The following is a 21289-nucleotide window of genomic DNA, read 5'->3' on the forward strand; positions in this document are numbered from 1 at the left end:
ACCAGCAACACACACACACACGCACGCACGCAAACACACGCACACAAAAAAAAACATTACTGTAGCGAGCGTCAAGCGCACGCGCTCTCTCAGCGCAGCGCAGATCTCCACATCATCACCCAGCGTCCACGGCGGAGAGCCGAGAGAGGTGATGATGTGTAGATCTGGCGCTCGCGCTCAGCGCGCTATTTTACATGGACACAAACAATCCCATGATGCTCTCTGGCACTGTGCACGCGCGCCCACCCCACTTTCTTGTTGTTTACAAGTTTAGACAAGGAACTGAATGTCACTGTGCTGACTGTGCTCCCTCCGTTCCTTTTCTATTATAAATACAACCACCCATGTGTCACTGCTAGAAACACTAAAGAATACCGTCCGTTCCTAATCTAATACAACCAGTACCGCACCCTGTAGGCTAAAACAAACAACGATCTGGTACTGAATAGGCCTATATGTTGCTGTCCTTGTGCCTTGAAATAATAAATACAACCACACCCCCAACTAGCATTGTCTAGGCTAAAAACACCCTAAAACAAATAGGCCTACTAACAACCACTATCTACTCAATCAAAAGTTATGGAGGGAAAATTGCCAATATCAACTACCTAAAATAATATCTATTGATTGATTGATTGATTGATTGCTTGATTGATTGATTGATTGATTGATTTAAATATGTATTAACAGTTTGCAGAATTACAGTACATTTCAAGCACAAACTCAATACAAAGACTTGTTTACAAGAGGGTCCACCATGTTCAATTCATCAAAACATTTAGAGACGTACAAATAGACACTTCTATATAGTCAAAGAACAGAACAGGAATTCATCATAGAGGTAAAAAGGGAAAAGAAACATATACAGTGAGGGGAAAAAGGGGGAGGGGGGGATTCAGATTTCTACGGGGGCCAGTTTCGAATTGCAGCCGTCCGTAGGTGCCCTTTGAGAGCGGTTTTGAAGGAGTCAAGGTATTTGCATGTATTAATGACTGTTGGTAGGGCGTTCCACATTTTGGTGGCATAGGAGCGAAAATAATTTAGTCCCTTGTTTGTGCCGAATCTGGGTTGTACATGGTTCGTTGCACTCCCTCTGGTGTTGTGGGTGTGGACTTCGTTAACATTAAGGAAGTATCTAGACAGGTACATGGGTAGCCTGGTGGAGTATCGAATCTTGTGGACCAGACCCATTGCAAGATGCTGTACTCTGTCGTTGACCCTAAGCCATTCCAGTCTGTCAAAGTGGGCAGGGGTGAGGTGGGTTCAGGGGGTGAGGCCAAGTAGGAGCCTGACCAGTTTGTTTTGGGAAGTCTGGAGCCTAGTTTTAAGGGCCTTTGAGGTGCTGTGGTACCAGGAGGTGCATGCATAGTCAAAGAAACCTTGTACGAGGGCTCCTGTTAAGGTCTTCAAGGTGTTTTTGTTGACCAGTGCGGAGATCCTGTAAAGGAATCTTGTTCTTTGGTTGACTTTTTTGATTACGTTGGTGGCCATTTTATCACCGGAAAGATTAGCCTCCAGGATGGAACCTACTCAACCTAGGTAGGTAATTTCATCTTTACGTGTGATAACATTGTCATCCACTCTAACCAAGAAGCCATTTGGCCTTGCTGAGATTACTAATAGAGCCAAAGAGAATGGATTCAGTTTTTCCCAGGTGTAAAGATAGTTTGTTATCAGCGAGCCAGGTGCAGATTCTACTGAGTTCAGAGCTGAGGGCCTTTTCAACCTGCAGTTTGTTCCTGTCCGAGACCATCTGCGAACAGGAACAAGTTGCAGTCACAAGCTGAAGTCATGTCGTTTACATTAGGAACAGTAAAGGCCCTAGTATGCTTCCTTGTGGAACGCCACAGCTCACTGGGAGGGGGGGGACAGTGTTCCGTTCACTTCCACCATCTGTTCTCTCCCCTCCAGGTAGGATTGCATCCAGCTCACTGATGTGCTATCGAAACCAATTGCTTTTAGCTTGTTAACCAGTATGGAATGGTTCACAGTGTCAAAAGCCTTTTGGAGGTCCAGCATGACCATGCCGCATTATTTGCCAGCATCCACCTCTTGTTTGATGTGGTCGCTCAAATAGAGAAGGCATGTGTCAGTGGAGTGGAATGTTCTGAAGCCAGATTGGAACTCGTACATTAATTTATTAGTGGCAAGATACTTTTCAACCTGTTCATAGACTATTTTTTCCATCACTTTCGAGATGGAGCTTAGAATAGAAATAGGGCGGTAGTTGCCGGGGTCTAATTTACTCCCTTTCTTGTGCAGGGGGGTTACTTTGGCCAGTTTTAAATCTTGGGGGACCTGTCCCTGTTTGATGGAGAGGTTTACTATGTGGGTGATCTATCATTCTTATTGGGTGGTCAGCCTTTTTAGAACCAACAACTGAACCCCCACTGCAGAAGTAGTGTAGGCTATCTACTTTTTTTTAAATAATTTACAGTATTATAATTTATAACACTATGGACAACTATTATCCCTCACGCATTATTTGGAGGGATGGGTCACCAGAAGCAGTGACTTGTTTTCAAGGAGTCTTAACTAACATTCATTAGAAGGACAATATCACTATCAGTCACCATAAGCAGGGCACACACACACACACACACACACACACACACACACACACACACACACACACACACACACACACACACACACACACACACACACACACACACACACACACACACACACACACACACACACACACACACACACACACACACACACACACACACACACACACACACACACACACACACACACACACACACATGCCATGAATATTACCCCAGGACAGGAATGTATAAAGCCATTTAGCCTCCATCTGCAGTTGGGATGTGGTCTCCTGGTGACACCTACTGGTTGAAAAGTAGATCTGCATTATGCATACAGATCACAAGCAGAGTAGCAGACTACAGGCCCTATTTTGGTCAGTGCTAAACCAAAACCCTTATCCCTAAACTTCTTTGCATTTTTTTTCCTTTTTACTATTTAAAAAAAACATATTACATTTGTTTAGCCAATCTACATCAATACGTTGTGAGCTTGTAGATCAGCTATTTGAAATATTCAAAAATGTTTCTTCAAAATAGTAAAAAAAAAAAAAGGCAAAGAAGTTTAGGAATAGGGGTTAATTAGCAGCACTGATGAAAATAGGGCCCTACATCTCAAGTGGGGCTCTTGGTGAGCACCGCGGTAGAAAAATAGTGTGGTTTGCTTTAAAAAATCACACCCGTGTGAACTGAGTGGTGTAAGGTATTATATAGCCTGATCAGCTGTGGTCTGACGTAATGTCTGACGTAATGAAATCACACCCGTGTGAACTGAGTGACCATAGCAACCATGCTCATTTTTTTGGTACGAACAAACACGTGGACACATGGACACGTAAACTAACAAAGCCAGTTGTTTGAGTGGTTTACACCACTCAAAAATAAACACACAAGACACAACCCAGGAGACGGGGATTCGAACCGCAGGCAGCATATACAAGAAAAAAGCACCTTTAAGATGCTGTCCGACTTCAATCGCTGATAACACACTATCGTACACCTGGGCAAAACCAAAACCTGAATCCATTCTCTTTGGATGACATAGTAAGCAGCAAGGCTGACGACGGCTTCTCAGTTAAAGTGGGTGATGACAATATTATCACACACGGAAAGATTAAATTATATCTAGGTTCCATCCTGGAGGAAAATCTTTCCTGTGATAAAATGGCCACCATGCAATGTACCGTATATTGAAACAAAAGTCAATCAAAGAAAAAGATTCATGTACAGGATCTCCTCATTGGTCAACAAAAACACCTGAAGACCCTAAACAGGCCTCGTACAAGGTTTATTCGACTGTGCATGCACCTCTTGGTACCACAGCACCACAAAGGCCCTTAAAACAAGGCTCCAGACTTCCCAAAACAAACTGGTCAGGCTACAATATAAGGCCTACTTGGCATTACTCCCAGAACCCACCTCACCCCTGCCCATTTTGATAGGCTGGAATGGCTTAGGGTTGACGACAAAGTAGCAACTTACAATGGGCCTGGTCTACAAGATTAGCTACACCACCAAGATATGTACCTGTCTAAATACTTCCTTAATGTCAACAAAGTCCACAATCACAACACCAGAGGGAGTGCAACACAGATTCGTTCAAATCGTTTAAATTAATTTCGCTCCTATGCCACTAAAATGTGGACCAACAGCCATTAATGAATGTGAATCCCTAGACTGCCCCCTCATTTTCCTTTCCATACACATGGTTTTTTTTTCTCCCTCTTTTTTACTTTTTTAACTACAGTATACCAGTAAGACGCCTTGAGGGCGAGAAGCCCACGCATCCGCCTGGGTGACGGCAGACTGCTGGGCGAGCACTGGCGCTTTGGCATGGGGGGTCAGATCAACATGGAATGAATTCTGTACTGGCCATATATGGAGCGTGTCGAGTGTACAGGGTTTGATGAGGTCAGATCAACATATGGAATGTCAGAACAGGTCAGCTCCATATATGGAGAGCTAAGGGTGGCAGCGGGGGCAGTGTCTTGAGTGTACAGGGTTTGATGAGGGCCCAGGTACTAGGGCCGGGCCTTAATTTTCGGGCCTGTTGAGAATAGTTTTCGCCGGCTGCCGGGCACGGCTGCACTAATAACTTTGGGGCGGGCCCGTCTAGAGTTTGAATGGACAGCTAGGTATCAGTCAAAAGGGAGACATCGAAGAGGAAGGACAGGTGACAGGTGGAGGAGATCAACATATGGAATGTCAGAACAGGTCAGCTCCATTTTTGGAGATCTAAGGGTTTGAGGTTTGAGGTCGGATGTAGAGTTGCTGGCCGGCTCCATATATGCAGATCTAGGTGAGGATCCAGTCTTCTCCATTTATGGCTATCCAGGGTTTGATGTGGTCAGTGTCGTGATCTTCATATATGGATGACGTGTCACGAGGCGTGATGTCACGAGGTGTGACCATATAGAGGCGTGATGTCACGAGGGGTGACCATATATGGAGGTGTGACAGACCGCACGACCGACTGACTGAAATGCAGGTTTTCATAGTAAACTGCGACCTATGGTCGCAATAATGATTTCCTTTTTTCATATAAGAAGTGTATATTTGTACATCATTAATGTTGTGATGAATTGAAAATGTAGGACCCTTGTGTAAACAAGTCTTTGTGCTTTTTCTGGTTCTATCCTCAAGTGTATTGACCTGTACTTTCGTTTGAAATGTACCATTCTGCATACTGTGAAATAAAAATTTCAATCGATCAAATAAAATGACCCAATGTATCAATCAATCAATTAATGTCTGAGAGGACTTCAAAGTTCAACAGCTGTTTGAACACCAGCTGATCTGTGCTGTGGCTCCGCCCCCTCCAGTGTGTGTGTGTGTGCGTGTGGTGTGTGTGTGTGTGTGTGTGTGTGTGTGTGCGTGTGTGTGTGCGCGTACCTATACGCGCGTATAGGTACGTGCGCGCGCGTCTCTCTCTCTCGCTCTCTCTCTCTCTCTCTCTCTCTCTCTCTCTCTCTCTCCCGTGACACCGTCACACCGGAGAGACCGACCGGAGAACAGCAGAAAGAAACGAAAGAAACGCAGTAAAAAAGACGCAGCAGACAGACGGACAGACAGTCAGACAGACAGACAGACAGACAGGCAGACAGACAGACAGACAGACAGACAGTGGGAGGAGGGGGGGGATGAGGAGGAGGTTAGGGCTCCAACATGGGTTCAACCGGCGAGGGAGACGGAAACATGAGAGCCAAATAAAAGGTACAACACACACACACACACACACACACACACACACACACACACACACACACACACACACACACACACACACGGTGCATATATATACGGATCATGGTTGGATGTTGTTGTGTCGTTCTGTGCAGTCAGTGTGAGGCGTTGTGTGACACATGAGATACTGTCCGCGTTCATTCATTCATAATGAGCATAGCGTTAGCGGTACGTACGTTCTTTCATTCATTCGTAAATTAATTCTGCATTCATTCATTCATTCATTCATTCATTCATTCATTTGACAGTTCATTCAGTTTCAATGACGACGACAGAACGTCACGTGACGCGACATTCTGGTTAGACTAGAGACGTGGGTGTGTGTGTGTGTGTGTGTGTGTGTGTGTGTGTGTGTGTGTGTGTGTGTGTGTGTGTGTGTGTGTGTGTGGCGAGCCGCTTGACGTCCGAAACTGTCAAGAAATGACCATGTGGGGGTGACGGGGGTCCCTCTACTGTGCTGTACTGTCACTACTCACTGTACTCAACTGTAACACCCCAAATCAGTGTGTGTGTGTGTGTGTGTGTGTGTGTGTGTGTGTGTGTGTGTGTGTGTGTGTGTGTGTGTGTGTGTGTGTGTGTGTGTGTGTGTGTGTGTGTGTGTGTGTGTGTGTGTGTGTGTGTGTGTGTGTGTGTGTGTGTGTGTGTGTGTGTGTGACCATAGCAGAAGAAAATACAGGCCCCGGTTACTGAGCACAACAATACTGAATATTGACATTTAAGTTATAAACAAAAACACTTTTCTTAAAAATAATATCCCTTACAGCATGGGTCTTCAACAGGGGGGGGGGGGGGTCCTCGGAGTTGCGAAATCTTTTTATGTTCCTTCTGTGTTCCCTTTGCTCTCTTGGCATTGAACTTCCTGCACTCCATTTCTTCCGCCAGTAGCAGTTCCCTTCCTTTCTCTGCTGTTTGCGGTTTAGGGCGGTTTAGGGCGGATTAGGGCGATGTCATCTCCGTAGATGAGGTCAGTAAACACGATGGGGTGTCCTCGCCTTGGCTTCCTTGGGACTAGAGTGAACCCCAGTGCCTCCTCTCTGCTAATGAACAAGGAAGAGGGCCCAGAGTGTCACCCTGTACGACGCCCGCTAGGATCTACCCTTAGACAGCACTTTTTAGACTTAGATAGCATTTGATACAGATTTATAGCATGTTATGTAGACAGCACAATAATTGCATTGTATGTAGTCATAGCACTTCATAGTATATATGTACAGCATAGTATAGTATATATGTATAGTTTATATGTACAGTGTCATTATATAGATATGTTCTAGCTACGTTCTTAGCTTACGCATGTTTCTTGATAAATGCTTTTTATATATGTGATGTATTCCCATGCTTTTGTTCTTGCTAAATGTAAGTCGCTCTGGATTAAGAGCGTCTGCTAAATGCCTAAATTGTAAATTGATCTCAAATTCTTTGGTGTCACCGTGGGTCGCAGGTTTGGACCTTGTCTTCGAGTCTGGCTGTAGCTCGTCTCCATGCAGGAGCTCCGTAGGGCCGGAGAAATGTTCAGGAGTTCCACCCGGTGGATGGATGGTGTTGGAAGTCAATGAAGCAACCTAGAACCAACCTAGAACAAGCATAGAACCAACCTAGAATCAACCTATAATCAACCTAGGACCATCTAGAACCAACCTAAAACCGCTCTCGTACTAGTCCTTACCAGTATCCTCCATCCATCCTTGACAGTTTCTGTTCGTTCCGGATGGAAGCCGCTCTGCGAGTTTCTCAGCAGAGGGTCTAAGAAGGTTGAGGATCATCCGGTTAGCTGTCTTGGCGACTTAGGAGCTCAATCTGAAGCCCCTGATTAACCTACGTGAGCATGGCAGCCAGTTCCCACCCGATGTTGTGTGGGAGTTCAGACTTCTCCAGACCGTACCGAATAACTACTAGCTTACATAAGGTCTTAAGGCTAGGACTCAAGTCTAAGACGTACATATCATCAGTGGGTGTGGAGACATTGTGTTTGTATCCTCCACAGAGGATGATACGATCTCCCACAATGCCTTTCCCCTTGGGCTCAACCTTTTTCCAGGAGAAGGTCTCTGGACTGACTTTCCACAGATCATTGAAGTTCCGGTTATTGTTTTCACCACCATATATATACAGCTCTTCATTGTAGGTAAATGCTGAATGATCCCAGCGTCTTTCTGGAAGAGGCTTAGAAGCTGTGCTCAGCCAGAGGTTGGTCTCTGTGTCAAACACCCTGATGGCTTTGTAGCACTGACCCCCATTATAGACCTTCCAGACCCAAAATACAAACATCTTGGTTCCGATGATGGTGGCAGGGAGACGTGATGAAACAGGAGATGGAGTTCCTCTGGTATCAATTAAAGACCAGACCATTGTGCTGGTGTCCAACTTGTACATGCCATTATCCATCCATCCAGTCAGCTTGTTTCCTCCGTAGATAAACATGAGCTTCCCCACAACACAGGCTGAGTGTTTCCTCCTCTCCTCTGGAACAATCCCAGAAACTATGGGTTTCAACCACCGGTGGGCGTTGACATCAAACATTGAAGATCTCTCCTCTCCAGTATCCTCCCAGATGTAGACTGTATCTTATATCAGTACAGCTGTGTGGCTGTGGCGCATGGATAAAGACACTGTGTTGAAGACATGGACATCCATCTTCTGACCCATCTTCTGACCTCCATCGCAGTAGCCTCCAAAGGAATACAGTTTGTTCCTCACTGCTTTGGTCCTCCTGCTTTGGAAACGGTCCAACACAACATCACCCTGTCTGTCTGTCTGTCTGTCTGTCTGTCTGTCTGTCTGTCTGTCTGTCTGTCTGTCTGTCTGTCTGTCTGTCTGTCTGTCTGTCTGTCTGTCTGTGTCTCTCACTCTCTTTCTCCCTTTACTATGAAATCGTGCATTTCCCATCAGTCACGGCCCATATATGGTCATGCCTCGTGACATCACGTGACGTCATCAATATTAAGCCCGTATATGGAGATCCCTGATGTCATCAATATTGGCCAGCAACTCTACTCTACATCTCACCTCAAAGCTCAAACCCTTAGATCTCCCATATATTATTAGTGCAGCCGTGCCCGGCAGCCGGCGAAAACTAGAGTTCTCTGCAGGCCCGAAAATTAAAGCCCGGCCCTACCTGGGCACTCGTCAAACCCTGTACACTCAAGACACTGACCCTGCTGCCACGCTTAGATCTGCATATATGGAGCTGACCTGTTCTGACATTTCATATGTTCATCTGACCTCATCAAACCCTGTACACTCAAGACACGCTCCATATATGGCCAGTACATAATTCATTCCATATGTTGATCTGACCCCCCATGCCAAAGCGCCAGCGCTGGCCCAGCAGTCGGTATCGGCCGATATTGGCCTTAAAATGCAAAATCGAATATCAAAAGAGGCAACAAGTTGGAACATCTTAAAAAAAAAAGTTTCATGTATGAAATGGGCCAACATTTAATAACAGTGCATGCCTAGTTTTAGAATAAAGAGGCATTGTTGTTGTTGAATTTTTTTCAAATTCAGTGTTTTTCAGAATAGACAAAATTTGAGCGGCACTCGCCCATCCTATGCCCAGCCTTGTGTGTTTGTGTTTACCACATATTGATGATTGTATTGGCTGAGCACGAAATGTGATGTAAGATGATGTATGATGATAATAGCGTCCCTCACTTCACACACGTGTGATTTTCGAGCGCCTATGCCCAGCTTTGTGTGTCTGTGTATACCCAATAGCGATGATTTGATTGGCAATTGGCATTGGTTTTTTGAGTGGTGTAAACCACTCCTACAACTGGCTTTTGTGTGCATAAAAAAATGACCATGGTTGCTATGTTCAAAATAATTTCTGACGTAATTAAATCACACCCGGGTGAACTGGATGACCGTAGCAACCGTGGTCATTTTCTCTGCGCAGAAAAAGCCAGTTGTGAAATCACATCCGGGTGTGATTTCATTACGTCAGATCAGAGCTGATCAGGCTACATAATACCTTACCTTATTTCATTACGTCAGACATTACGTCAGACCACAGCTGATCATGCTATATAAAACCTTACACCACTCAGTTCACACGGGTGTGATTTTTTTTACTATTATGTCATTCCGGCCAATCACAATTTGCATCATGTCATCATTATGCAAATAGACACTATGACGTAAAATTCTCCATTCATTGTCAATGGGAATTTAATGTTTGTGTAGGACAAAGTTTGTACACACACACACACACACACACACACACACTACAGGTCCACGGTCCACCTAGTGTTGTGTCACTCAATAGTATTTTAGATGCACAAAAATAAAACAAATTGATTCAGGCGATGCACAGTGGACATGTGGATTGAGTGACAATTGAGCTAAGATTTGACCAAGAGGGAATGATAGTCACTGCAGCTTAAAAACCTCACTTACTGTTCCATGCTCATTGTAGATCTGCTATTTTCAAAAGATTTGTATACATTTGAAAACCTTTTGAAACCAATACCTTTGTACTTTTACGTGAGTACATTTTGAACACCGGTCTTTTACTTGAACAGAGTATTTCTACATTGCACTAGTATAATTGATACTTTTACTTAAGTAAAAGATGTGAGTACTTTTCCCACCACTGACTGCACTACGTGCACGGCTGCATGTAATGGGGCCTTCAGATCCGGGAGTGTGGGGCCGATGCACGCCGCCGTCCAAAGCACCGACAGAAGGGCCCGAAGGAGTGCAAGGTCAAAATGGTGGACCGTTTCAGTGGAGACACCATGGGAGCACGTGGGCAGGTGCTACAGACAATTTCAGACTGCAGAGAGAAAAAAAACAATGTAGAACTCATGCCTGCATCCCCTGCAAGCTTTATTTTTGAGTGGTGTAAACCACTCCTACAACTGGCTTTGTTAGTTTACGTGTCTGTTCGTACCAAAAAATGAGCATGGTTGCTATGGTCACCCAGTTCACCCGGGTGTGATTTCATTACGTCAGACATTACGTCAGACCACAGTTGATCAGTCTATATAAGACCTTACACCACTCAGTTCACACGGGTGTGATTTTTTCAAGTACAAGTACACCCCCTGGACATGACGCTAGTATGTCTCAGGGACTTATCCCCAACCCTTGATGCTGAGTGCCAAGCAGGGAGGCACTGGGTCCCATTTTTCAGAGTCTTTGGTATGACCCGGCCGGGGATTGAACCCCGACCTCCCAGTCCCAGGGCGGACACTCTAACCACAAGGCCACTGAGCTGGTCTAGGATGCACCACGGTGGATTCAAAGTAACCCCCAGACAACCCCACCAACATCAACCAGCCCAATGGTTGCACCATCCGGATTAACCATGTCGGAAGAGGGACATATACGCAGTGCCTTCAAGTGTGTGAGCAGCGTCCGATCTGCACACATCGTAGCGCGCCACTCGGTGGCGCGCTATGAGCTTGTAGATCTGCTATTTTTCAATAGCTAAAGCATAACATAATGCTAACACCAACAGGGTTTTGATACTTCCGGGCCTCTTCCGACTTCCTTCGCAGGTGTTACCGATGATACTGATTTAAGGCTCTGTTCCATTTAGTGTACAGTATGTGGTTCTCAAAGTTTTTAATTTCAAGGACCCTCATTACTCTGTGAGTGTACAATTTACAATTTAGGCATTTAGCAGACACTCTTCTTAATCCAGAGCGATTTACATCAAGCAAGAACAAAACACATGGTAATACATCACATACATAAAAAGTAGTTATCATGAATCATACGTAAGCTAAGAACACTTTTTAAGACCCACTGGTGTAGCAGAGTGTTTCCAGTGAGCCCAAGTGCACAATAACATCACCCTGACTCTGTTTGACCAGAATAGAACAGAGCCTTCATTAGTATCATCGGTAACCCCTGTGAAGGAAGTAGGAAGAGTTATTTCCAAAATGGCGTATTATGTGCATAGAGCCTATTGGCTTCACAGATGTATGGGCGGACTCGGTCTTATCGCCTATTTCTTACAAAATAAAACGCCATAACAGACTATCATGAACAACATACAATGTTTTTTCTTTTTTATTTCTGTTGATCTTTTTCAGGTTGTTAAAATGTCGGGGCCCTCGGTGGGCAGCGGATCTACGTTGGCCCCAGACATGGCAGACCTGAGTCACATGGACGAGTCGGAGCGGAGGATGGTCCAGTCAGTGATGAGTGTAATGAAGGATGACGAGGAGAAAGAACAGAGCATGTTGAAGTAAGATACAAGCACCCCTGGGTGGGGAGTGGAGACACCCCTGGGTGGGGAGTGGGGACACCCCTGGGTGGGGAGTGGGGACACCCCGGGGTGGGGAGTGGAGACACCCCTGGGTGGGGAGTGGGGACACCCCTGGGTGGGGAGTGGAGACACCCCTGGGTGGGGAGTGGAGACACCCCTGGGTGGGGAGTGGAGACACCCCTGGGTGGGGAGTGGGGACACCCCTGGGTGGGGAGTGGGGACACCCATGGGTGGGGAGTGGAGACACCCCTGGGTGGGGAGTGGGGACACCCATGGGTGGGGAGTGGGGACACCCCTGGGTGGGGAGTGGAGACACCCCTGGGTGGGGAGTGGGGACACCCATGGGTGGGGAGTGGGGACACCCCTGGGTGGGGAGTGGGGACACCCCTGGGTGGGGAGTGGAGACACCCATGGGTGGGGAGTGGGGACACCCATGGGTGGGGAGTGGAGACACCCCTGGGTGGGGAGTGGAGACACCCCTGGGTGGGGAGTGGGGACACCCCTGGGTGGGGAGTGGGGACACCCATGGGTGGGGAGTGGGGACACCCATGGGTGGGGAGTGGGGACAGGGACGTGAGCATGAGCATGTTGAAGTAAGATACAAGCACCCCTGGGTGGGGAGTGGAGACACCCCTGGGTGGGGAGTGGGGACACCCATGGGTGGGGAGTGGGGACACCCCTGGGTGGGGAGTGGAGACACCCCTGGGTGGGGAGTGGGGACACCCATGGGTGGGGAGTGGAGACACCCCTGGGTGGGGAGTGGGGACACCCATGGGTGGGGAGTGGGGACAGGGACGTGGTGGGCCCATAATTCAGCCCGGGAAGTGGAGTTGCGGAGGCCCGCACGCCGGCGAAACGAAACACAGACGTATCAAGGGCGTGCGAGCGCATTTTAGGTCACTTTAGGTCCTACAGTGACCTAAAATCATTGTCCATAGATGTCATGTTTATACCTACCACAGAAGATAGTGCTGCATTGTTTTACACAAAAGGTTTTTTTTTTTTTTTTTAATTAAATGTGATTTTCTTTTTTTATTATTATTAAAAAATAAACGGCTGGCCCAGACCGGCCTGGACTGGACCGGCCGTTCGGGAGTTGTCCCGAATTTCCCAATGGCCAGCACGTCTCTGAGTGGGGACACCCATGGGTGGGGAGTGGGGACACCCATGGGTGGGGAGTGGGGACACCCATGGCACTGAAGTTCCAATATCCGTAGGACAAGGAGTGTTTTTTGTGCAAAACTAATGTGGATTCAGAATCATGAAAATCCCCTAGAAAGCCTGTAGAAACCATCTTAAAATCTTGCCTTATATAGGATGTTAATGGTATGGTCACACATATCCGCCTATAAAAGAAATGGACCCAAATGGACCCATAAGGGTCCATTTGGTTTTATTTTACGCTCTCAGGAGTTAAAGATAAGGGTCCATTTTGTTACCAATTTCCATCATTTAGCTGGGGACCACCTGGCATGGATGTATTGGATACAGCTCAAAGTGAACTTTACTAGTTTGTCGCTGTCCGACCTTCCTAGCCTGTGTGATTACAGAAAAACGTGTGACATTGGCCCTTATCTCTGGAATGGAAAGTCCAATCTTCTCAGTTCAAAGCTTGTTGGAAGCGTGACTTTGAGGACATTTTAAACCCAAGGCCCCTCACTGGCTCAGGGCCCCTGTGCACGTGCACACTTGGCACAAGCAATAATTCATCCATGCCACCTGGAAACCCCATCAAGGACCACTGGTGGTCCCCAGATCACTGGTTAAAAACCACTGCTCCTGACGAATCCATGGAGCAGTGCCCTGTAGGCCAGGTGTAGCTAATCAGTGCTGAGGTGTAAAGCTGCGCTTAATGGTACACCTCAGTAATGGCTGCGCCCAGGGCACCCCTCTGTGGATTCGTCTATTTGCAGTGATTATCAGAATGTTATTTAACACTTATTTTAACAAAAGAATATCACTTGCCTTACCTTTTAGTATGAGCACCTATGAATGATGGTTTACAAACGTGTTTCGCTCCCTATCTATAACGTTAGTTAACTGCACTCTCTGAATATTTGGACAATGTGAGTGACAGTGAGTGTTTGGAAAGGTCGGGTAACCTAATCATCTGTTCAGCAGTGCTGACACCTGATCTGCGGGCTCGTTAAACACAGATAAAAGACCAAAGTTAATTAGGTATTAACGAGGCAGCGGCCAAATTAGGGTTATTGTCAACCACGTAATGTCACGGGCTACTGTTACGGGTTTATCTAGGTTACCATAATTAGCTCAATTTGTATACTCCATCGTCTAGTGCCCACATGAACAAATCTATAAGCTATCGACACGACGTGATGCGGCGCGTTGATAGCTTGTAGTTTTTGCGGGGGGCACGTGATGCTAACCTGACTCCGCCAGATGGGGCAGCAGAGAGTACACTGGGTTCCCCCTCCTGCTCCCATCTGGGAACTCTCAGGCAGACTTGATGCCCGGCCACAAAACGGCCTGGCCAATCAGCGGCAGCTAGAGGCGGGATCAAGGCATACACAGTGCTGCATATACAGTGCTGCCATCAAGTCTGCCTGAGAGTTCCCAGATGGGAGCAGTGTACTCTCTGCTGCCCCATCTGGCGGAGTCAGGTTAACGTGATGCATCATCTGGGTTTGACTTTGAGAGGCTGTGATTGATGCACATTTACAGTAAGCTGTCATTAGTTGTCATTAATTATGGTTGTATAATACTATAGAACAGTGGTTCCCAAAGTGGAGTCTGGGGACCCCCAGGGGTCCTTGAGGGAGTTCCAGGGGGTACCCAGCTAAATGATAGTTTGGAACCAAATGGACCCTTATGGGTCTGTAACTCTGAGAGTATACAAATGGACCCTAACGGGTACATTTGGTTTGCATTTGTGCACTCTCAGAGTTAAATTGACATTGATTTTACAATATAAATTGGGGGTCCCAGAGAGGTCATTAAATGGGGGTCCATAGCCTAGTGCATGTCATGCTGGAAATGGCAGATCTGCAAGCTCACATGCGACACGTTGTCCCTTCCTAACATTTTAGTCTAGTTTTTATTTGTTGACAAAATCGACAGTGTATTTAGTCATAGTTTTAGTCACCATAGCTTAGTTTTCATTTAGTTTCCATTTTGTTTTCTTCAGTGAAAAAAGGTAGTCGACGAACATTTTTCGACGAAAACAACACTGCCTTGCGCTTCGTGTCTCTCTTCCTGTCCACACAGGAAGCTGCACAGTCAATTAGAGCTGTATAAGGACCAGGTGGCGACGCAGCTGGGTGAGGAGGTCCCGGTACCGTCTGGACCCGCCTGCCAGGATGCTCCAGAACCGTCTGGTAGGGGTAGGCCCGGAGACGATTATAGTTTTCTGTATGTTTGGTCAAAAATAGTGGAAATGGCTGATCTTACAAAGCGCACAACGCGTCACACGCTTTGTAAGATCAGCTATTTCAACTATATTAAAAAAGAAGGAAACGGCTCGGACCGCTGGCGAAACTGGTCCGGGCACCTATAGGCTCTATGTAGGTTCGAGTCCCGATCCCGACAGCCTATGCTAGATGCTGCGGATGTGTCACTCTCTCTCTCTCTCTCTTTCTCTCTCTCTCTTTCTCTCTTTCTGTCTGCATAGACTCCATATTTGGTCATGCCTGACAAAGAAATCCATATATGGGCATAAAAGGGACACAGACATAATATATGGGTGGGGCATGTTGGCATCTCCAACTTGCATCGTTCCAAGTAGGCCAGTGCCCAACGGGCACCACTGTAGAGGCTCCAACGAATAATATCTGGGTGGGGCATGCATTTCCAACTTGCATCGTTCCAAGTAGAGGCCCCACTGTCACCGCTCTAGTCAATAATAAAGGCCTAACCCCCCACCCCAAAAAAATATATATACAGAAGGCCCGTACCACTGAAACAATGTTATGAATAAAGCGATTGAAGCAACATATGCGGACAATGCATGTGTTGATCGAGGAATGGCGTAACCATCTCGAGCAGAGATTCTGGTTCTGTAGTTATGAGGCCTCCTTTATTCAACTGAAACCAACACAGCAGCACCTTCATAACACAGCGGCTCTAGGTTGTCCCACACTTTTACACGTCCCCCTAACAACATTGGCAGATAGGAACTAGCATTACATGTTGAAGCAAGACGAGACCTGAACTTTTATTTATGTTTAATCGGCAGGCCTGCCGTCCGGGCCGACCTGTGGCGTCTGCATGGAGACCCGCTTGGCGGAGGGCTGTGGTCAGAGCTGTTCTTACTGCCAGACCCTCTGCTGTGCACGTTGCGGAGGACAGACCCGTCTGAGGGACAATACGGTGAAGATGCACACACGCAAACATGCACGCACAAAACGAACGAACATTGAATGACAAATAACATGGAAAGCATCTGCGTCACTTTATCTTTTAACCATTTTAAATTTAACCAATTAAAAAATAGCAAAAAAAAAATAAGTCAGGATTTCAATTCAAATGTAGCAAAAATAGCAGATCTACAAGCTCAAAACACGTCGCACGCAGTACGACATGTTTTTGGCTTTTAGATCTGCTTTTTTCGCTAGACAGTATATGCAATGTGGCCCTCTGGAGTGAGTGTGGAACTATAGTGGCCCTCTGGAGTGAGTGTGGAACTATAGTGGCCCTCTCCATATTCAAAGTTGCAGTAGGGTTACATTTACAAAATGATGGCATGTACATGTTTTCATGGCACAATAGCCATGTCACTCAGGGTTGCCATTATAGCGGAGATACCACAATACAGTTGTCCTCAAAACCACACCTCCAGTCGCTGTCATAAGAACGGGAGGTGCGCTCATGATCACGGCAGCAGAGCCTGTTTGTGCACGGCTGCACGCGCACCTGCAGCCCATCAAGTATAATGTATGCTTCGTCCCGCGATGGTGTCGCGCACTCAGACCTCTACGCTCACAACAGTCGCATCTGCGATGCGATGTGAGCTTGTATATCAGCTGTTCTCTGTTCTCTGTTCTCTGCAATACTGCTTTGAAGTATAAATGTCTCCTAGGGTGCACCTCACTAGTCAACTCACAAGAGGAGGTTGAATGGACTGAAACCAGCGCTCCCCAAAACAACAGGTTTGGAGATCTGTTGGGAATTGATTACATGAAACAGTCACCCGTGCGCCCAGTCCCAATGTTTGTAAACAAATAATTGGTCTATAGGCTGCCAAATATAAAAACATAGTCTGCACAATCTCACACACGCATTTAAGCAATATTACACGAGAGGAGGTGCTTTATCGTGATTATTGGCACGTCAATGATGCGTTACATATTTCAGGTTGTGTGATTGGTCTATTTCAGGTCATGTGGGTGTGTAACGTGTGCAGGAGGAAGCAGGAGATGCTCACCAATTCAGGGGCGAGGTTTAGCTCCTATGGGGAGTCCCACGCCACACTGCAGGGGCCAGGGGACCTGGGAGCTGCAGACAGGTTAGAAAACACACACATACAGTTGAATCTGTTTTTTTAGTGCAGTGGAGTCCGGGGACCCCCAGGGGTCCTTGAGGGACCCTTATGGGTCTGTAACTTTGTGAGTGTACAAATGGAACCAAATGTTCCATTTGAACACTTCTCAGAGTTAAATTAACATTGCTTTTACAATATAAATTGGGGATTGGGGAGATAGAAATTCCATTAAATGGGGGTCCGTAGACTAATGCATGTCAAACTGCGGGTTCTCTTACGGGGGTCCCTGGCATATCTTTTCAAATGGGGGTCCGTGGGATAATTAGTGTCAATTTGGGGGTCCTTGACATCAGATCATGTACGTACAGCAGAGTGCCACCAGGGAGCGGTGTTGTCCCACTCTCCAGTCTCTACTTCCACTCTGGAGTGAACATCTCCTCATCTCCTCATCTCCTCATCTCCTCATCTCTAAAGCCAAATTCCAATACCCAAAATCTCGGCCACTCACTCACTCAATCACACTCAGTCACTCCAGCAAGGTGGTGTTATGGTGGAATTGGTGAACTGCTGAAATATGTGACAACCGTGTGTAGACAATCACATAATGTAAATGTGTCCTAATGTAAATTGTTGCAGTTTGTTCATTAGCAGAGTTCAACCTAACTGTATTTAGGCCATGTATTTAAAGACTCCCATGCAAGTTGTGTGAACGAGATGGTCACATATTTGGCAGGTCACCAATTTCACCGTAATTTTGCCATGCTGGAGTGTGAGTGAGCGTCGAGTGGCCGAGATATTGGGTATTGGAATTTGGCTCAAGTGTTGTTATGTAAAACACCTAGAGAGATTATATTACACCTACAGTAGAGAGATTATATTACTCAGTGAGTTACATGATTACTAATCATGTAATTGAGGTGTTGTGGTTTTATGGTAATGAGGAGGTGTGTAAAAAAGGAAATACTACGATAAAACTACGGTAAAGTATACATCATTTAAACATGCTTGAACATTCAACATTTCAGGTCTAATATTTCAATATTTGCTACAATTTATTGACTAGAAAGCCAGTGGATAGCCAGTCTGATAATGATGTACCGTACAAAAATGATATAGACCCGGACGGTTAGCTCAACCGTCTGGGCACCTAGGCTGCTGAGCCAGCCTGACGGCGTGCCGCGGGTTCGACTCTCGACCCCGACGGCCTTTGCCACGTCTTTTGCCTTTACCCAGACATCTACCAGGGCCCAGACATCTACCAGGGCCCAGACATCTACTTACCTGGACCCAGACATCTACCAGGGCCCAGACATCTACCAGGGCCCAGACATCTACCAGGGCCCAGACATCTACCTGGACCCAGACATCTACCAGGGCCCAGACATCTACCAGGGCCCAGACATCTACCAGGGCCCAGACATCTACCAGGGCCCAGACATCTACCAGGGCCCAGACATCTACCAGGGCCCAGACATCTACCAGGGCCCAGACATCTACCTGGGCCCAGACATCTACCAGGGCCCAGACATCTACCTGGGCCCAGACATCTACCTGGACCCAGACATCTACCAGGGCCCAGACATCTACCTGGGCCCAGACATCTACCTGGACCCAGACATCTACCAGGGCCCAGACATCTACCTGGACCCAGACATCTACCAGGGCCCAGACATCTACCTGGGCCCAGACATCTACCTGGACCCAGACATCTACCTGGACCCAGACATCTACCAGGGCCCAGACATCTACCTGGACCCAGACATCTACCAGGGCCCAGACATCTACCTGGACCCAGACATCTACCTGGACCCAGACATCTACCTGGACCCAGACATCTACCAGGGCCCAGACATCTACCTGGACCCAGACATCTACCAGGGCCCAGACATCTACCAGGGCCCAGACATCTACCAGGGCCCAGACATCTACCAGGGCCCAGACATCTACCAGGGCCCAGACATCTACCTGGACCCAGACATCTACCTGGACCCAGACATCTACCTGGACCCAGACATCTACCTGGACCCAGACATCTACCAGGACCCAGACATCTACCTGGACCCAGACATCTACCTGGACCCAGACATCTACCAGGGCCCAGACATCTACCTGGACCCAGACATCTACCAGGGCCCAGACATCTACCAGGGCCCAGACATCTACCTGGACCCAGACATCTACCTGGACCCAGACATCTACCAGGGCCCAGACATCTACCTGGACCCAGACATCTACCTGGACCCAGACATCTACCTGGGCCCAGACATCTACCTGGGCCCAGACATCTACCTGGACCCAGACATCTACCTGGGCCCAGACATCTACCAGGGCCCAGACATCTACCTGGGCCCAGACATCTACCTGGGCCCAGACATCTACCTGGGCCCAGACATCTACCTGGGCCCAGACATCTACCTGGGCCCAGACATCTACCAGGGCCCAGACATCTACCTGGACCCAGACATCTACCAGGGCCCAGACATCTACCTGGGCCCAGACATCTACCTGGACCCAGACATCTACCTGGACCCAGACATCTCCAGTTTCCAGTTTCCTTGTAGTTTTATGTTAATGAGCCATCAGCTCATGCAGCTGCTCCAGTTGACTGAAGGTTTTAAGGAGATAAGAACATAATCTGACCTCAGCACAAAGACTGGCTTATCCCTCTACTATATATACTCTCTCTCTCTCTCTCTCTCTCTCTCTCTCTCTCTCTCTCACACACACACAGACAGACAGACAGACAGACAGACAGACAGACAGACAGACAGACAGACAGACAGACTTCCATTATTTTTTCAGTATTTCAGGATACAGCTCACGAGTACAGGAAGCATCGCCTCCTCCATATATGGTGACTGCCAAATGACTGCAATCTGTAGGCCTCTCACAACTGATTTTGTAGGACATTACTGAGGCTTCCAAATATGTACACAAGCAGTTTACATTGTAACCAAGCTGTGTAATAGCATCCTTAACACATTCTTATTCCAGACTGTGTACTGTCAAATGTACTGCCACTTCCAAAATGGTCACTTTTATATACTGTCTTCATCAACAACATGTGGTGTATTAGCTGTGACAACTGAAAAGGCATCATTTTCATAAATTTCATTATGGCACATTACATGAACATGGCAGTTGAAACACATGAGTGCTTACTGCTTATACAGGTACACTTTGGCAGATGATACCGACAACTTTGCAATGTACATTCCCTTATATATGTGACTATGTGAATTTCAGTAACTGGATTGTGGTCATGGTGCAGACAATGAGGAGGAAACATATTAGGGTAGTAGGTACCAGTACCACAGAGAAAGATTGGGTCTGGTTGGAAAGACATGTAATCTGGTTTTGACTGTAAAGGTGACTATAATATCATCAACTGCATACTTTTTGAATATTATATGAGATGAGAGACGGTGTGATCTGCAGCAGGAAGGCAAACTAGTAGCTTTAATTTAAAAGACACCTGAGGGACTCCTTGAGGAGACTCCAGGGTGGTCCTCAGCTCTCCATCATTTGATGGAGAGCTGGTAACCAAATGGACCCTTGTAGATCTTTAACTCTTGAGAGTTAAAGATCTACGAGAATGAAACTAAAATGAAATGAAATCATTTTACACTCTCAAGAGTGAAATTATTGTTAAACATCTGCATGACTTAATTTACTTAAAGGACCACTTCACCACTTTTCAACCCATCTTCATATAATTGGTCCTCACTAATAAACATGATAAAATGGCACCATTTTTTTCCTACTCAGTCTGCTTCTCATAGGAGGACTGTGGGCAGTTCAGAAAGCCGTCCACCAGTGACATCATCGTTAGGCAGA

The 21289-nt window shown here is 46.7% G+C and overlaps 1 protein-coding gene across 3 annotated transcripts in view; it reads left to right on the forward strand.

Annotated features, from left to right (window-relative positions):
• The first annotated feature begins 5687 nt into the window (after positions 1-5687).
• Positions 5688-21289, forward strand: part of rims2b (regulating synaptic membrane exocytosis 2b) — a 59866-nt gene continuing 44264 nt past the window's right edge. For 2 of the 3 annotated variants that reach the window (XM_079523016.1, XM_079523018.1), the window contains exons 1-5: positions 5688-5765; positions 11840-11994; positions 15241-15356; positions 16208-16341; positions 17349-17476. In XM_079523016.1, the coding sequence (XP_079379142.1) occupies positions 11849-11994; positions 15241-15356; positions 16208-16341; positions 17349-17476 (524 nt within the window). In that variant the 5' untranslated portion in view covers positions 5688-5765; positions 11840-11848. The remainder of the gene's footprint in view (positions 5766-11839; positions 11995-15240; positions 15357-16207; positions 16342-17348; positions 17477-21289) is intronic. The other variant, XM_079523017.1, reaches the window with a different exon arrangement.

This window comes from Electrona antarctica, assembly GCF_951216825.1.
Source record: "Electrona antarctica genome assembly, chromosome: 15".
In the NCBI taxonomy this organism is placed as follows: Eukaryota; Metazoa; Chordata; class Actinopteri; order Myctophiformes; family Myctophidae; genus Electrona; species Electrona antarctica.